The sequence below is a fragment of the Ips typographus genome, linkage group LG1 (assembly GCF_016097725.1).
Source record: "Ips typographus isolate SLU linkage group LG1, UJ_Ityp_2.0, whole genome shotgun sequence".
Taxonomy (NCBI): Eukaryota; Metazoa; Arthropoda; class Insecta; order Coleoptera; family Curculionidae; genus Ips; species Ips typographus.
Window position 1 is genome coordinate 95113 of NC_138422.1, and position 18095 is coordinate 113207.

At 34.4% G+C, this 18095-nt stretch overlaps 4 protein-coding genes and 1 long non-coding RNA gene across 11 annotated transcripts in view; 2 read left to right on the plus strand and 3 right to left on the minus strand.

The window, feature by feature from the left end:
- The window catches only part of LOC145738889 (uncharacterized), an 89646-nt gene extending 86872 nt beyond the window's left edge, over window positions 1-2774 (minus strand). Inside the window, exons 1-2 of the mRNA XM_081994013.1 lie at window positions 2161-2774; window positions 290-430 (exon numbers count right to left, since the gene is read on the minus strand). The gene's annotated coding sequence lies outside the window, so the exon portion shown is untranslated. The remainder of the gene's footprint in view (window positions 1-289; window positions 431-2160) is intronic.
- Window positions 2775-4835: 2061 nt separating this feature from the next.
- Window positions 4836-7306, minus strand: Ssb-c31a (single stranded-binding protein c31A). Its single transcript, XM_081994178.1, has 2 exons — window positions 7005-7306; window positions 4836-5372 (listed from the first exon to the last, which is right to left on the minus strand). The coding sequence occupies exons 1-2, from the start codon at window positions 7059-7061 to the stop codon at window positions 5106-5108; spliced, it is 324 nt and encodes a 107-aa protein (XP_081850304.1). The 5' UTR covers window positions 7062-7306; the 3' UTR covers window positions 4836-5105.
- Window positions 7307-7927: 621 nt separating this feature from the next.
- On the plus strand, window positions 7928-9544 carry LOC145738904 (GTPase Era, mitochondrial). 2 transcript variants are annotated; one of them, XM_081994070.1, is made up of 6 exons: window positions 7928-8246; window positions 8308-8425; window positions 8578-8752; window positions 8828-9002; window positions 9069-9272; window positions 9324-9544. In XM_081994070.1, exons 1-6 carry the CDS (start codon window positions 8024-8026, stop codon window positions 9527-9529), a joined length of 1101 nt encoding a protein of 366 aa, XP_081850196.1. In that variant the 5' UTR covers window positions 7928-8023; the 3' UTR covers window positions 9530-9544. The 2 variants fall into 2 exon arrangements, with proteins under 2 accessions (XP_081850196.1, XP_081850187.1); XM_081994061.1 differs by having other exon boundaries at window positions 7931-8239; window positions 8301-8425.
- Window positions 9274-10193, minus strand: LOC145738967 (uncharacterized). The gene is made up of 2 exons (XR_014180889.1): window positions 9868-10193; window positions 9274-9458 (listed from the first exon to the last, which is right to left on the minus strand). It is a non-coding gene; the product is annotated as an uncharacterized LOC145738967 (long non-coding RNA).
- A 90-nt stretch (window positions 10194-10283) lies between these two features.
- On the plus strand, window positions 10284-18051 carry LOC145738912 (luc7-like protein 3). 6 transcript variants are annotated; one of them, XM_081994118.1, is made up of 7 exons: window positions 10307-10760; window positions 12385-13139; window positions 13184-13311; window positions 13366-13468; window positions 16414-16522; window positions 16580-16666; window positions 17190-18051. In XM_081994118.1, exons 1-4 carry the CDS (start codon window positions 10656-10658, stop codon window positions 13413-13415), a joined length of 1038 nt encoding a protein of 345 aa, XP_081850244.1. In that variant the 5' UTR covers window positions 10307-10655; the 3' UTR covers window positions 13416-13468; window positions 16414-16522; window positions 16580-16666; window positions 17190-18051. The 6 variants fall into 6 exon arrangements, with proteins under 6 accessions (XP_081850225.1, XP_081850244.1, XP_081850236.1 ...); XM_081994099.1 differs by lacking the exons at window positions 16414-16522; window positions 16580-16666 and having other exon boundaries at window positions 10284-10401; window positions 10654-10760; XM_081994110.1 differs by having other exon boundaries at window positions 16414-16666.
- Window positions 18052-18095: the final 44 nt, after the last annotated feature.

Sequence of the window (18095 nt, forward strand, 5' to 3'; positions counted from 1 at the left end):
TGGAGAAATTGGATAACAGCAATAACGCTCGAGGAACGCCAGTTTTATAGCGTCGGAAAAATATATAGATGTGTATAAATTCAGTACAAACTGGCTGTATGCATGTATGTTCGTATACCGTATCACAACAAATCTAGCAAAATAATTGCGATTTTTTGACATTAAAAACTTTAGCGTTATAAATGTGATTGTTGATTACTAATAATTCAAAATATTAGATTGATTAAACTGTTTATATTAACAATCCATAGTCAAGCAAGCATCCTATTAACAAGAGAATGTAACTTACCGATCATAATATCCATGTTCGCAGCATCCACAACAAAACAATCGTCCCCTTAATCCACTCGAGACGCACAGGAGAACATACGACAATAATAATTCTGTATTGTCCCCGTGACCTCGTCAAGGGAATCTGGCTAAAGGGCAGCTGTAGGACAACAGAGAGACTGATGTAATATCCTAAATTACGAATCTTCAGTAACGATAGTAATTATATCAAAAGGACTAATAGGTCAGAAGGAGCAATCGAGGAAATTGCGCACCTTCAAATCGGTGGCAATTATTCAGAAAAGGTCACTTTTTAGTAGTTGGAAGCCAGTTTCCGAAACAATGAAATGATAAATTTGTCGCCCTTAACGTTTCAGCCGCATATCTTTCGTTCCCTCGACTTTAAAAAGACAAATTATCGATAACCCTTAAATTGTGGCAAAGACAAATTGCAAGGGTATCAGCGTGACCCGTCTTATTTTCGAGCGTAATTCATAATTCATTTGCGACCTTTTTTTGCGCCCTCAAGCTTTTCTCTGGTTATGATGTTACAACAGATAAATCACATACCAAAAAAAATCACTGTAAACCACAAGAAAAAATAGACGACCGTCAAATTTAGCAGTACTGGAAAATTAGAAGGTTTCGTTTTGCGAAGCGCCACGGTAGCTCAGGTGCGCCGCATTTCGGTTTACGAGTAATTTTCAAACTTTTACGACTGGAAGTTGAATAATCTCGATAAATATTCGAATCCCGGCAGCGGCAAATGGGCTCTTTAGAGAAGCTCAATAAAAAGTTGCACGAAGGGAAATTTACTACCGTTGCAGTTTTCAGTCCGCTCACGCTAAAAATGAATAGTTTGGCCAATTTGGCGTATGTCTCGGACATTACCAGCTTACGCTATAGCAGAACTCATAAAAGTGAAATAAAAATACTATCCTTTTGAGAATTGCCGAAAACGAGTTAGACAATAATAAAAACAAACGCATAATTTGCTAATTTCTCACACACAGATTCTTAATTTTTATTCGGTCAAGAATTGTAGTCCGTTTTTCGATCCATGATATACGTACAGGGTTGGTCCGTACATTTAGACAGCTTCTGACCACTTTATTAAATATTAAAAACTGAGGAAAAAACCCAAGGAAAAAATGTTAATGCAAAAGTTCTAGGGGTGCTGATCGTTCATCAAAAAATATTATTAAATAGAACCAAGATGAAAAAAATACAGTTAGTAGGTAATAAGTTATTAAGGGAACATCCAGTATATTTTCCGCTTGATTGATAGATCTTTTTCTTCTGATTCCAAAAATATATAATAAGGTCACTGTACCAGTAATTGAACATCTAACCAAAATGTTCCCTTTACCATCTGGTATTTTAATCTGTAAATTTACATGAAAAACATTACCTACTAGAATACTAGATGAATATCCGTTAAAAAAAATAAAACTAAACCGAAGGATTTTTAAAGTATGATCTATGTATATAGCAATATTTTGAACACTCAATAAAAAAAACAAGATTTGATTAAACTGATTTTCGGCAAGATTGCGCAACTAGAAGATAGTTCCCACATATTACTTGACAAAGTACACTAAGGGCCAGTACTTTCACTTCACAATAACTTTATTCTAAGGATATTTTATATTTTACTTTATGGAAAGGGTAAAATCAGACACTGCTATTGGTAAATTCTGTCATTTTTATAGAAATTATCGTTACAATAAATTTATCCGGAGGTGCAAGTACTCGGACCGGTATACTTAATTTGTATTAGATAACCAAAACTAGTCAAAGACGATAGCGGGCAAAACTACTGTCAAAGCACCTGAGAAAGCTGACGACTGTCTGCTAGTACAAGTCAGTCAAGGTCGTCCCTGACCTTACCTTATATAATAACCGCAGACGAGCCGCAATCCTCTCTACAGAATGTACTCAACACTGGAAAGTAATGCGTCCGTTTCCGGGTCCGTCGACCAGAAAAACAATGAAACCAGCCGGTCTTACTAATGACGTAACCTTGACTCGTAACTGTCACACCAATAGAGGACCTGATTACGCGGCGTAAACCAAAACTGCATCCATTCCAGCTCTCCCGGAATAGAAACCGGAGCCAACTGTGGGCTCCATGTTGACGTTCCTCAAATCCGGGAACTGGCTCGCCTGCGCACTCGGATCGATTCGATTCCGGATCAACCTGGCCTTTTTGGCAACGTGCGCTTCCTTTAAGGGAAAACGCCACCTTCCATGAATAGATGAATCTTGTTAACTGATAATGGATGAAAAATACCTCAATGTTTGCCGCATTGGAAATGACTGCAAAAAAGATTTCAATAAACACTGAAGACATAATAATAGTCACGAATCCTTTCGATATTATAAAGTATGTAACTATAGCATCTATTCATAAAATTTCAAACTAAACTGAAATGGACATATCAATTGACTACATATTCTAAACTAATTTCAGACTGTGTCAATTTTTCTAATAATGAATTAAAATAAATTAGCACCAAAAACTTTAATTTCAAATCGGCTAACTAATATTAATACAGTCATTCATTCTATTAATTGTCTCTTACTAAATGCCGTTCAATATGGTCACCTACTTCCGTTAACGACGTCCACTTAACCGTTTAAGAGAAATAAACAAACATTAGTAAATAAAAAATACAAATAATAGAACGCCACTAATTAATTCCAATTGTTTTTTTTTTTACTTGGTATATTAAAAATTATATGATATTTAAATCAGGTGGGAAGAGTTTCATCTCTGTCAATAAATTAGTAAGTTTATCTATAAAATAACCCCAGAATACGAAAACTTGCATACCTATCCATATAATTCAACCAGGTGGAAAGTAAACTCTATCCCAGGGCTAGCGGCAGTGACGTAATAATTGTCGTTCCTTGTCTATTAGTTGTGAACTGATCAAGACGGAATTTTGACGTCATTAACGTATGTTCTTTAACCAATCGTTAAAATTCGGGGAAATTCGTGCGCCCGGCGCCGTTCCCAATGCCAACGCCATTTAAAATTCCCGATTTTTGGTTGTTTGGCGTTTGTTGACATTTTCTTCAAACTTTTCCCGTTGCAACTTAAATTTATCGATCCGGTTATTATTTTGTGTGAGTTGTATTTATGTTTTTTCACATCACTGAATTCGATAACCGATTCATATTCTGAACTTCGGTAACCGAAAATGCCTAAACAATTCAGTGACAGTGACACTGATGCCATGTTGCCGAATCCTCTCGTAAAAAAAGTATTGGTACCCCAAAACAATTTTCTTGTACTGACACGGAGCAATACTGGGAGCGATTGCTTCCTTCATCTATCAGGGTAGCAAAAAACAAAAATAGTTTTTTAAAAATGCTCTATATCCGAACTTTACAATATGTCAGGCTTAACAAAAACAAAACTTTTTAAATCACCGGGAATCTGGAATGCTCAAGCTGGCAGCCGCGAAATATCAATGAAAACCTTTGAAACTAATCTAAAGACATAAGATTGAATTTCAATCTGACGTCACCACATGTATTGCGACACTGCCACTCCGGCTGGGATTTCAGCCAATCAAACCATACGAGTCATTAGAATTTATTTCTAAATTTGGTTAGGACAATACATATAATGGAGTAGGTACCAAAAATAAGCTTTGAGTAAATACCTAAATGTTTATAAAAAATGTCAAATAATTTTCGGAAATTAAGTGGAAAAATAAGTTTTTTCATCGCTTTCAATTAATACACTGGTTGGTTAAATAACTATATTACAAAACACACAAGGTTAAGAAATGCGGGTTCCATGTTAAAAAAGTGAAACACAAAAACTATCTCAGTGCCATCTGGTGTCGTTTTTTTTTTTCTTTAAAATGCATGGTTTCCTATTGTATTTATTTAAAAAAAATGTATTATGATCTGTTTTTGCTTGCTATTCTCTCATTTCTTACGTTAAAGGATTTAAAATAGCGACATATTTTAAGCAAATTTGAACCAAATTGACATACTGTATGTGTATGTGTTGTTATGAACAAAAATTAAGTTTATGAATACGACTACTAGGAAGTTGGGTAATCTTCAAATAAAAAAAAAATTAAGCTTAGTTTTATTAAGTGACTAATGCCGATGGCGTTTACATAAATCAATGTGTTAAAAACGTCAGTATCTTATTATTTTAACTGATATTCTTATATTTTGTCAGAAAAATTGTGAATTAACTCACATAATAGCAACGTGTCAAGTGTTTTCACTCAAAAAAACGTCCCGACTAGAGTACCTACTTGTGAAGCGCGTGAGAAAGTATTATCAAGGAAATAAGACAGATTCAATGTTTCAGCTTTCTCATCTATCCGCGACTACCTAAAATCCCTTATTTTTAGGATTTATCAAATTCTATTCTCTATCTCTCACTGCGTCCAGGCACATCATTTAATGGATCTTTGTAATTAAACAGAGTGTTTCCTCATTAAAATAGAAACCCTTAAAAAGATCCAAAAAAAATTGGACCCAGTCTAATTGAAGCACGGATTATGTACTGACGATTAATAGAAGCTGGAGACTTAGAGTAAAGGTGGTAATTTATTGAACATCTTTGACTAAGTGGTAACAAACAAATTAAAAAAAATAAACAGGACAAACTGAACCCTTAAAATAAATACATTTCGCAAACATTGCCGTTAGAAAACCAAATAGAACAACCTTAAACCTTACATTGTTTTCCGATCCAATAAATTAATGTTAACAAGAAACTGGTTCCTGTCTATATGTATAGGAAAAACAAACAATGGCTGTAAATAGCTTATTACTAACTATATGTATAGTGCAAAAAATCAACGACTGATTTTCTTAACTTCTTGATCAATCTCCTCCACTGAAGCTTTAAGTTTCTGCCATTGATCGACGGTAAGCATAATACCCTTCTTACCAGGACGTTGATTACCGTCAGAATCCATGTAAGTTTCTCTGATGTCAACATAGATTTTGCCCTTGAAATCCGTCACTCTGGCGAAACGGTTTTTGCTTAGCTGCCATGAAGCTTCCTTATCGTCGGTCCTGCTGCTGCTTTCAGCCTTCACCTTCTTCTTGACTGGCTCTCTCTGTGAAATTATAATGATTTTTAGCAGAAGTCTTAGCAAGAAAATAAAAAATAAACTCTCAATAAAAATACCACAAATTTTTGTATGTTTTAGTGTAGGAAAACATTACAGATATGTAAGTTGTCTTCAAAGTGACTTGCAAGTTATCCTATGTCTTTTAATAAGATAGGAGACAGGTGTCAAAATGTGCTACATTATTCATGTTACTAAAGTCCTTGAACTGTCTAGACCAAACATTTCCTATATTACTACCTAAACTATGATTTGTTAGCAAGCAAACATTATATTACTGTTTTAGCTAGAAAAGGATGTCTATAGAAATAAAAACTTGCATCTAGCAATCAAGCTACATCTAATCTATCAGGTGAAACTGTCACCAGCTCTGATCACTCACACTTATTTAAGGCTTCCTATGTTCAATATGATAGTGATTACATTAGGAGCTGTTTTCACTTGATGCTGCAAATGGTGGTAAATTTGCCATTGATTTATTAAATAGAATTTAGAAACAACAAAGTAATTATGGTTTCTTTGGTGAACTTCAATTAAAGACTTGGATATTGACTGTTTGCCTAAACAGTGTTTAAAATCAGAGTAACTGATTTGTGAGTGAAATAAATAACCTCAAGTGAAACAGTAGTGATTTATGACACCAGCACACATTTATTAATCAATGTGTCTTAATAGTTATTAACATTACTAGTGTGATATCAGTATTTTTTTTACGGTCAAAAGTAGGAAGTATTGACAGGAGTCTATTAATTTGCCATACCACAGAAGTAATGTACAATACTAAAAAATATGATCTACATGGATCTAGTTAGTCATTTTTTAACTGTAAAATGCTTGGTAAAAACTGTAAGAGCCCCCATTACTCAACTTTATAGTCATAGGTGCAATCATAAACTTAATTTTTGTCTATAACAACACATAGTAAACACAGCAGTGTTGCCACAGACAGACTGATATATTTTCCAGCAAGTTGTCATGTTAAAAACAAGGGAGATTAGCGAATAGGGAACCAGATTTTTCTTCTATAATAAATCTGTCAAAATTTGCAAATTTAAGTTGAAAAAATGCAAGAAATTATGTAGGTATACAGCAATAAAGTAAATTATAAGGAAAAGGATTGATGGTTTGAATCTTATTTTCTTCAATTTTCAATATATGTCAAAGGGTCGTCTCACACAGTACAGTGTGAGCTAGACATAAACACAAATTTTGTTTTGCTTTATACTCTAATACAATTTTTTGTTTCCGCGCATGACAGTTTTTCAGGTATGTATAAAAAGAAGAAGATCTTGCTTGATCGAAGGATCTGTGGCAACACTAAAACAGAGTATTCCAGGTTACTTGCTTACTAACTGTTGTTATGGACAAAAATTAAGTTTATGATTAGGACTATTCATAAACTTAAGTGCCCTATTAAATTCTGCAATGCTCTATAAACAGGGAGAATGCTACCTAACCTAGGTATGTGAGTTTCCACTTGTGACAATACATCTAGTATACCTCATTCTATATTTGCAGTATTCAGTTATGATTAGGGTAGGCTATTGAGCTTAGAGGCGAGGGAACTGATGTGGACACTACAAGTGTGTCTTGTATTTTAATAACAAAAATTAAACTTACATCATCTGGGCCAGAGTCGCTGTCGGACGTTTCTACTTTCTTGTTCTTTTTCGGCATTATTGTGGATAAAATAACTTTATTAGATATTAAACTTGTAAGAGTTGTAAGCTGATAGCTCCTATAAGTCTATATGTCAGTCTATATCCAGAAAGGAAACAAATATGTGAAAATACTGAAAATGCCGGCAAGCGGCAAGTGGCACAGTGGAAATGTGGAAACAAAACAAACAACACGTTTTCTCTTTTCTGTTTTATTTTAATTGCTGTTTAATTTTGCAATGCACAGACGCAGACTTTGTGACGCCATTTTTCTTCTTCTCTTCTTAAGTCTAAGTCTTCTCTCACCAAATATATTAGAGGTTATATACCGTTAGTTGTGTCCGAAAAAGGCGGGCAATAAAAAATATTGGTAGAAAGCAGGTTTCTTGAAACGGTGTTCAGGGAAATTTGAAGTTGGCGACCGAATTCCGCAGCCGGTCGAGTGGATATGGTGGAATCTCTAAGTGGAAACGTCGATTCCTAAAAGTCTACGGGGAATTATCTTGTGCAGTGCACATCCAAGAGGCGGAAAGGGTGAAAACCTAAGAGAAGACCACGTGGATGTGACAGTGACCGTTATAGTTTCCAGGAAGAATGACTATAGGCATATTTTAATGAGGGGGAATGACTATAGGCTAACATAGGCCATCTTGTTTTATTAGAACGAGCTAAAATGAGATAGACATTGTAAACACTGACGCCAAAATACGTCTTTTATTTTTTACTCGGATCATGCCCCCTTAATCGATTTTTTTGACTTTTTTGCGTGTTTCTGGGGCTCAGGAGCTCTAGCCCGACTATCTGAGCCTCTTACGTTTCGAGCTGGCAGAATACCCCAGTTGGTGGCCAAAAAACCAGCCAAAAAAAAAAGAGACAAAGACATTAACCAATAACTCTCTTCTCTTTTCAGATTCGCTTTATGGTTTGTTTTTATGATTTTAAAGAGATTTTAATTGGTTTTTGTATTACAAACACACAAATATGTTGTTTAAACCTGTTACAAATAGTTTAAATAAACGGCGCTGTCTTATTTCCACAGTGAAATATTGCACTTCAATTTGCTCTAATCGACCTAATGATACAGGCCAATATCAAGTAGATTTGCCTGAAACTGAAACTAAACTGGTGAAAGTGGGCATCATTGGAGTGCCAAACGCCGGTAAGAGCACGTTTATCAACAATCTCATGGACAGAAAGGTTTGTTAAAAGTAAATAACATTTAGGTAAGTGGAATGCCAAGTAATAAGGAATGTTGTAGGTCTGTCCAACTTCTTCCAAGGTTCACACCACCCGTTCAAGGTCTAGGGCCATATTTACAGAAGGAGATACACAAATTGTTTTTTTGGACACACCAGGTTTAGTCAGTGAACATGAAAGGCACAAGTAAGTGGTTTTATAGAATGATCCTGTGTGAGAAACAAATAAGGATAGTCTTATCTGTGTAACAGTGAGTGTTTCTAAGGATTATTAATTATCTATCAGTGCCTCAGTAAACAGAAATCTTTACTGAGATCTTTACATACGGTTACTTTTAGGTTTAAACTAGAGAACACTTTTATTAAAGATTCAAAAGTGGTTCTAAAAGAAGCAGATATTGTTGGAGTTATCCATGATGCATCCAACATCTACACTAGAGATTGGTTACATATAAAAGCAATTAAATTACTAGAAACCTATAAAGAGAAAAAGAGTTTTCTTGTTTTAAACAAGGTACCTACTTACTTTATACTAGTCATGGTGTGGTTGTTTTATACTTTGGTTTTATACCTATTTATTTTTTTACAGATTGACATTTTAAAGTCTAAAAGAAAATTACTTGATTTGGCTAGACTGTTAACTGATAACTGTATAAAGGGTGTACCAGTCGATGGTCCAAAACTTAATAGGAATCAAGAGTCAAATAAGGAAATTAGAGGATGGCCTTACTTTCATGACATTTTTATGGTTTCAGCACTAACAGGTATATTTTAATGTCATTTGTGTGTTACATATGTTTTCACATACTTAATTAATTCCCAACCAACAGGAGATGGTTTAAGGGAAGTGAAGCAATACTTGATAGAAAACGCCAAACCAGCAAACTGGATGTTCCCTAAGAATGTTTGGACGGATAAAGCTGCAGAGGACATTATTCAAAGTGCTGTAAAAGCAAAAATGCTGGATTTCCTACCTCAGGAAATTCCTTACTTGTTATCAGCTCAACTGGAATACTTCAACATTAACAGTCAAGGTGACAGCTCACAAAATTGTATTTAACTGTATTTTAAGACAATAATTGTAGGAGTAATTACTGCCGTAGTTTTGATTAAAACTCCTTCGGTTCGCATCTCCAGGTTGGTAGCAGGCAGCCTTGACGGTCGCCTGAAGCAGATTGTTCAAAGTGTGCGTGATGATTTGCAAAGTGCTTTTCAGAATGCTGTAAAAATTAAAATTGTTATGGATCCACCTACGAACCCTCAGAATAATACAGTTGAGCACTTAAATTAAATTTTATTTTGTTAATTTGTGTGGGAAATTTTTATTTCCAATTCCTATATTAATTTTGTATTTAGGCAAATGTATTTTTCGATTTTGTTTTGTTTTATCAGCTATACTTGATACATTTTGTAAGAAGGAAGGTCTTTGGTTGTTCATTGGCTTCCAAATAGAATGAGGGTCGTTCTTGAAGGTCCTTGAAGTACTGGCTTTTGCTGTACCATTCATGTGTGTGCAAAATGTGGAAGAAAAGCTTTATTTTCTAAAGGAGTTTTAGAAAAAGTGTTTTATTTACATTATTCATTATTCCGAGGTTAGCCGAGTAAAGAGTCGGACAAGACAACCCTTACCAATGCTGGAAACATCCATAACAGAGCAACTCAGAACATCTCACTAAACTCCAATGAATAAAAAAATATAGCAAGGGAAGCTAAAATCGTTCAGTATGACTGCCGTAAATTTCCGGTTAGCACTGTCAGAAAATCACTGACAATCAAACTGCTGTTACCCACTATTTATAAATCCACTCCTCAATAATAATTCAACTAATTTAAGTTTGCAAAAATTAACCTTTAACGGAAACGGACTGAAAAGCGAAACAAAGCGCAGTAGGCGAATGTGGGGGACAAAGATGGCGACTTCCGCCTTGGTCGCTTAATGCACAAACGGGGTAAATTATTACTTTTTCTTTTTACTAGAAGCTTAACTCAATTTGTTGCTGTGATTTGTTGATTTGTTCAAGCAAGAGGCCATTGGAACTCACGAAACAAACAACTCATTGTTGTCATTTGTCAAGCGTCAATAAGTCATAAGTCAAGTGAAGTCGTCAAGTGCCTGAGCTGAGTTCCCAGGCATTTCAAGTGTGCTTTTGTGATTATTTTCATGTTTGTAGATTGAAAATTATTGTAATTGTACATTTACTATTTTGTTTGCTGGTTACTGATTCACTGGTACTGACTGTCAAAGTTTTGATGTAACTTTTCTTGTGGGCACATTGAGGCACCTTTCTATGTCAGTACCTTTTTGTTATTGACGTTTGCCCTAATGCTTGGCTGTATAGTGATAGTAATCACTAAACATTGAAGTAGCTACAGCCAAATAATTAGGAAGGTAACAGTGCCACTAGTAAATTATAGCAATGGCAGTATTGGCGGCGGCTCAGCTTCTCGATGAGCTAATGGGTAGACACCGAAATGTTGCCCCAAATGAAAAAGTTAAATCAACTGATTGGGAAGATCCTGAGGTAAGTAGGTACTCTTTACTTCTTAATTGAGAATGTTTGATCACTAATGCTATTTTCTTACCAATTACCTACAACAAGAATTGAACTGAGAATTGAATTGAAAGTAAATAATAATATTTCACTTGAAACTAAAAATATCTGGCTATTGATTAGGTAGATGGTTAGGTTAATTGAAAGACAACCTAACTATAATGGTAAGTCCTCATAAAGTATATTTGTATAAATTGCAACACTACTGATAGTTTGTGATTGGTCAATAAAAAGCAGAAGTGGAAAGTTGCTGTTTTTGAGCAACTAAAAACAGTGCTCTGGTTTATCCAAAAGCTGCACATGTTGACTTAATTCTCTATAGTCTTAAGTATATTCTTCAAATTCCAGTAGTAATAAAATATCTGAACTGTCAACAGCAAGTACTGTAAAAGTAAGAATAGAATAGGTAATGCCTGTTTTACAATAGACATTAACATAAGAAGCACAAGGAGTTTGCCCCACAAACAGGGGGGATGGTAGAGTAATAAAAATAATGTCAAGTTATGTATAAAAAAATATGTAAAAAAAATGCTTGGTTATCTCTTACTTTTTTTAAAATTTTAAATTCAAATATCATGAAACAGCATTTTAACCTCGATTTTAACTAACACTTTAAGAAACTTAGTACATGGTGGCCTAATTTGCTTGTTTTTATATGGAAACTGTCAGAACTATTAAGAAATTTAAAAATCAAAAAGGCCTTGGGGGTTTTTTTTTTCAAGGTAAGTTTGATGCCCCAACCAGAATTTTACTATGTCGTTTGTTTTCTGGTAAGTCAAATTTTGAATTATTGACATTTTGGACAAGCCCCTGTAACTTTGTTATTATGAGACGTTGGTGAAAATATCTTTTACATTATCAAGGCACTTTCGTATGTAGATTACAATTATATTAATATTACCTACTTATTTTTATAGGTTCACTATTTTTTGAGTTAGGAACTAAACTTCTACTTTTTCCTCCATTATTATTAATACGTAAGTGACATCTTTTAGAAACACTTTGAAGTTTGCATTGCCAAGAATTGTTACCTAACTAACTCATCTTATCTATTGCTTGTATAAATTTTGTTTTTATATAAGTCTATATAAATTGTCTTTCAAGTGGCCCATAAATAAATCCATAGGTGTTTAATCTGGTGATCCTGGAGGGAAAATGTATCCAAAACCATACATGTTATAGGTTATTTTAAAGGACAAAAAAAATCTTTATGAGGGGGTAAGAATAAAATATGAGAAAAAAGTAGAAGTTTAAACTCTCATAATAATGGTGTTACAGCGACTTGTCAAAGAGTCGAAAATTGAACATTTGACAACTACAAGAAAACAAAAGTGGATAGCGAAATTCTGTTTGCCGCATCGAACTCACCTTAAAAAAATATCAATGCCTTTTTGATTTTTAAATTTCTTAATGGTTCTGGCAGTTTCCATATACCTATGTCTCAGATCAGTAAAGTTAAAACCTCAGTCAAAACTAGTTTAATAGACCACCTACTATATTATAAATATACGTTTTTTTAATTTTTATATACATTTTGACATTTGCTTGCATAACAGGTAATTTAATAGACTAATTAAATTTTGTAATTTTTCAGTACTGCAAGTTTTTCATGGTAAAATTTTGTCCACATGATCTCTTTGTAAATACAAGGGCCGATTTGGGTCCCTGCATGAAAACTCATGACGAGGAAGCTCGCAAGCTGTTTCAAGAAGCAAAAAAGACCCATTTCAAAAAAGTGCAATATCAAGAAGACTTTGTCCGATTCTGTTCAGTCATGTTAAATGAAGTGGATAGAAAAATTGTGAAAGGCAAACAAAGATTGGCGCTGAGTGGGAAAAGCGTTTTGACCACCACAAATCCTCAGCAGGCTGAGAAGAACCAAGAGAAAATTGACATTTTAAACGAAAGAATTAATGAGCTAGAGAAAGAAGCTGAACAAGCTGGAACGGATGGAAACGTCGAGCAAGCTCAAGGTCTTATGAAACTTTGCGACCAATTAAAGGAGGAGCGTGACACTTTGCGAAAATCAGAGTTGGGTCAGTTAAATATTACAGCCCAGTTAGCAGTGGAACAGGAAAAACAAATGGAAGTGTGCGAAGTCTGCGGTGCCTTTTTAATCGTGGGAGACGCCCAACAGAGAATTGATGACCATTTAATGGGCAAACAGCACATGGGCTACATGAGACTGAAAAAAGCTGTAGAAGAGATATCACAGGAGGTGAAAGAAACCAAAGAACCGAAAAAGTATGTGCGTGAAAAAGAAAGAGTAGGGGAACGTCGCAGAGATAGGGACACTGACAAAAGCAAAGATGATGACAGGATTAGAGAACGAAGTCGCTCAGGACAAAGGTATAGTAAGATGCATAATATGTTGAGACTAATTCATCAATTAGAACATGCAGGATGAAAAGGAGAGAGGATGAAAGAGAGAGTGGACACAGCAGAGAGTTTGATGGGTTGGCTGGTAAACATCGAGGAGATCATCGTGAACATGACAGGCGACATCGCCCTGACCGTGAAGGTGACTTTATGATTTAGTAGGGAAACATTTCATTTATGTTTGAATTGATTTTAGAACGTCACCGACATCACCATCATCACCACTCGCATCGTCATCGACGTTAATTCAGTCGTCAAACAGCTAATTGTAGTTGACCAGTAAGGCATAATCATATCAGGTAGGTGACAATTCAATTGTTAGCTAACCCCACTTTTTTTTCAGTCTCAAACAGGTTAGTGAAACTTTTCAGTTATATACTCGTACAAGTGGTTTTTCTGACCCGCAATTTCTTGATTGTTGTGTTCAATTCATTTCATTTCAATTTAACTGGCAGTTGCAAAATAATTTTGCCAAGCAAAAAAAAAATCTAATAAAAGGACAAGTTTGCTGTGTGTATGGTTTTTGGTTGATTTATGGAAAACTGTCCACACAGCAAAGATAATTTGGGACTACTAAGGAACTAAACACACAATAGTGAGCAACTAAACTGCTCTCCACTTCAACCGGGACAAAACTTTTTTTCTCTCTTTCATCTCGTTTTTAATACTTTACAATTATAATATAAGATAAAAGAATCTCTCTTCCGCTCAGACGCGGGACGTTTATTAAAAAACGCCAAAACGGCTCCAAAACCCACATCCTTATTAGGAAGAAGGGCAATTGAAAAAATCTATTGCTCAGTTCTCTCTATAGTACCGTTCCCAAATATTAGAGCAAAAAACTAATAAACCAAAGAAAGAAGTAGTAGTCCATATTCTTTCAGTGGAGTCGCAGGAGTACGAAAGGAAGAAAATGACAAACAGTCTTCTCCACAATACTTTATTATGACCTTAGATGGTAAGGTCTGCTCAACAAGTTTCGGTCACATAAATGACCATCTTCAGGAGCTCAAATCAGTCGACCAATGTGACTACTGTCTTTTTACAAGGGGAGAGACAGAGAGACCCATGTTATGACGAAATAGTGAAATTAACAAAGTTAAATAGGTGAACAAAGCTCATTATGGAGAAAAAATAACTATAGCACATTAAATCAAAAAATTAATTAAAATTAAACATAAAACTTAAACTAGACCCATTTAGGGCTGGGTGAAACCCTAGGGGGGAAAAAAGAGCTTAACACTTGTGCACCATCCACAGAAGCTGTTTCATCGCCTCTTCTGTGGATGGTGCACAAGTGTTAAGCTCTTTTTTCCCCCCTAGGGTCTCACCCAGCCCTAAATGGGTCTAGTTTAAGTTTTATGTTTAATTTTAATTAATTTTTTGATTTAATGTGCTATAGTTATTTTTTCTCCATAATGAGCTTTGTTCACCTATTTAACTTTGTTAATTTCACTATTTCGTCATAACATGGGTCTCTCTGTCTCTCCCCTTGTAAAAAGACAGTAGTCACATTGGTCGACTGATTTGAGCTCCTGAAGATGGTCATTTATGTGACCGAAACTTGTTGAGCAGACCTTACCATCTAAGGTCATAATAAAGTATTGTGGAGAAGACTGTTTGTCATTTTCTTCCTTTCGTAATAAACCAAAGCCAAAAAAAAAAAATGCATCCGTTTTTGCATTTCAAAATAACGAGGCCTTAAAAATTGGCGGTAAAATCACTGTTTCAGTTGACGTGAGGAGCAGTTTATTTGCTACATACACTAAAACGATTTGCTAAAGTCTCAATTTGCTTGGTGGTTTTCAGTCTTTGTCGCATATTAAATGTAAAAATTACCGCGCTTTGGACAACAAAATATGTTAAAAGTATCTATTTTCTTCTTTACAATATGTATTTGAAAAACTTATTATTTCATTGATAATGTATTTTTATTGGAAATTCTTAGGACTACATGAGTTACAACATTTAGTTGGTAGTTGCAACATTTTGGGAGTCTTATTATTTCTTTCTCCTAATGAGATTATCATTGAAAATAATTTTCAGTATGTTATTATTGCAATTACCTTATAAGTTTTTTTTACAGTTTTTAAACAATTGAACTTTTTAATTCTGTAAATTAAATTTTAAACGATTTTCTGTTGTTTTGATTTTCAAAGTTGTTGTGTTGTAACTCACACAAACACTCTGTAAACACAAATCACTATACACGCTACATCCTACAATTCAGTTTCAAACGTTTGGTTAAAATTGATATTAGACATACGTGGATGCATTTTGTTTCATTCAACTCACTATAAACAGAAGAGAGTTAGGGCACTTGTTTCCTTTCTATGTCCGAGATGTTTGGTGTACCAAAGAAGAAATAAGTTATTACCATTACCAATATTTACTGACGTGTTTTTTGCCGTAAAATGTTTTATTTTTAAAAATGAAAAAATATTTGTCAATATTTTATTAAGTACTTCTAATTACAAAAAAAAAAATATATAGACAAGATTCAGTTTATTTACCTTTTTGATACCTCCTTAGATAAATTAGACCAATTTTTATGGATGAAGCAAGTTTGAAATCTTTTATTTTATGCAGCACACATTCTTTACACAACTCGTTACGTCACCAAAGCTCAGGTAATTTTCACATGTTTGCGATTTAATGACTTCAAATATTAATCGAGGCAGTGTTAACCACCCATATAATAAAGGGTGTCCCGCGAGGTAAGGGACAAAATTTCACTACGTCCTCTTTAGGTGAATTCGAGTAAAAAATGTTGTAAAACACGGGCGGGCAAACGCTTTCTTACCAAGATATGATTTTTTAAATTTAATAGTGATATTGTGCCAAAAACTGCAATGGCTATTATCCACATTATTAAAAGGGCTAGACTATGCTTACAATGAGAAGGTGGACACTTTGAACAGTTATTTTCATAGTAGTAGTTTTTTTTTGTAAAAAAAAATTTTTGTGGCATTATTGTAGTTTTCAGCACAACACTATTAAATTTAAAAAATATATATATCTTGGTAAGGAAGCATTTGCGGACCCATGTTCATAGAACATTTTCGACTCGAATTTACCTATTAGAACACATGGTAAAGTTTTGTCCCACCTCGAGGGACACCCTGGATATAGGTGTACTTGTTTAAATCGTGTCCTATTTAAGGTGTGATTTTATATTAATAGTATAATGATTATTTAAATTGTGTACCACATCATGCAACTACTGACTTCTGAAATGTCGCAGGGCATTGTAAGTTTTCAGCGGGGAACGGCGCTGCGCACAGTTAACGGCAACACTGTACTCGCGCGCAATTTTTTGTACTTTTGTATCGCACACACAATGACAATCAGAGGTATTTATAGTTTAAGTTTTTTCCATTTTTTGTTTGAAACCGAAAACTTGTTCTAAGCTGATAGCAGCTCGATTACGCCGGGTACCTACAGCGCTTTGTATGAAACCCCCATTATGTGTGTTTCATCATTTTGCCAAACATGAGGTATTTATTCATTGATTTTCGGACGATCGTCTTGTGGCTACTATCGAAAGCAATTGCTATTTTTTTCGGTCTCAAAATGTTTCAATTCTTATCGCTAATATGCCCCAATGGCAGAAATTAGAAAAAAGTCTGTCAAAACCTGTATCAAGTTATAATAATAATTGAATTGCTGCGAATTAAAAGAAATTAATAACTTACTGCTAAAAATCAAAGAAATGGTCTAATTAAATGAGCATGTCTTATTGTCAATTGTTTTGTTTTAATCGAGGTTTTAATAAATTGTATTATTCATGCAACTTAATGTAATTTGGCCAGCTATAATCAGCTATTTACGGACAAATATTATTACATGGACAGGCTGCGAATAGAACAGTGCTATATGGGTCATATACGAGCGATTAGTATTGATAAAAAAAAACTTAGAAATAAAAATTGTATATTCGATAGTGGTCCGGGCGTAGTCAAGTCTCGTTCGACTTCCAAGACTGGTCCTCCTCTCATGCTTTGGTCTGACTCTTTGCAGCGATCAACAGGTGAGCTCACACATATAATATTGACCAGACATAAAAACCACCAGCTGGCCTGAATCTCTTCTACCAATTTGTTTGTAAATATCGTTCAAGACGCTGCTGTTGGACCATCAGCTTGTACTTCAGGTGACTTAGTTTGTAATTGTTTGATTTTTTGATTAGTTTTGTATTTATTATTCTTATTGTAATACTTTGACAATGAAAATGTCTTTTGTAACGTAAAATTATTGATATGAATTTCTTCCAAGACATTATTGTTGGCATTTGATATTAATTATTATAATATAGGGTTGGACTTGCGCAGCTAAACTGGCTCCAGTTTTTTTGTAACTTAATTTGTAATTAAGACAAATTAAGTAAAGATGTATTTTATTAATGGAAATTACTTTTGGAAATAATTTATTATAGATAAAAAAAAGGTTTATCATATCAGATAAACCTTTCATCAGTATGTGGTGTTAAAAAGCACCAATCAACCCCAAGTCGCCAACTGAATGATTTTGTGTAGGCAAAATATAAATAACCTTCAAGTCCCTTAACCCAATTGTCATTTCACTTTTTCCCAATTTTGATAGCGAAAATTCGATAAATAACTTATGTCTTGTAAGCTATTTTTACCCAAAGTCGACATCCGCAAAATTTCTGTTTTCAATTTTAAATTTTATTGGGAACATTTAATAATTATGCTTTTATATTTTCTAAAAAAACAAGGGAGTTTAATAGGGTTCGCGTGCGCACAGTCCTCATAACGTGTATTTTATAGTGTCTCGCGTTAAATAGGTGCTTCACAAAAGTAGCGTTAGTTAGATCGAAGGTGTCCAAATTATATTGAAGGATTAAATCTTACAAAAGAGATCGACCACACTTTTTAATTAACCTCCTTTAAAGCTTCGTAGAAC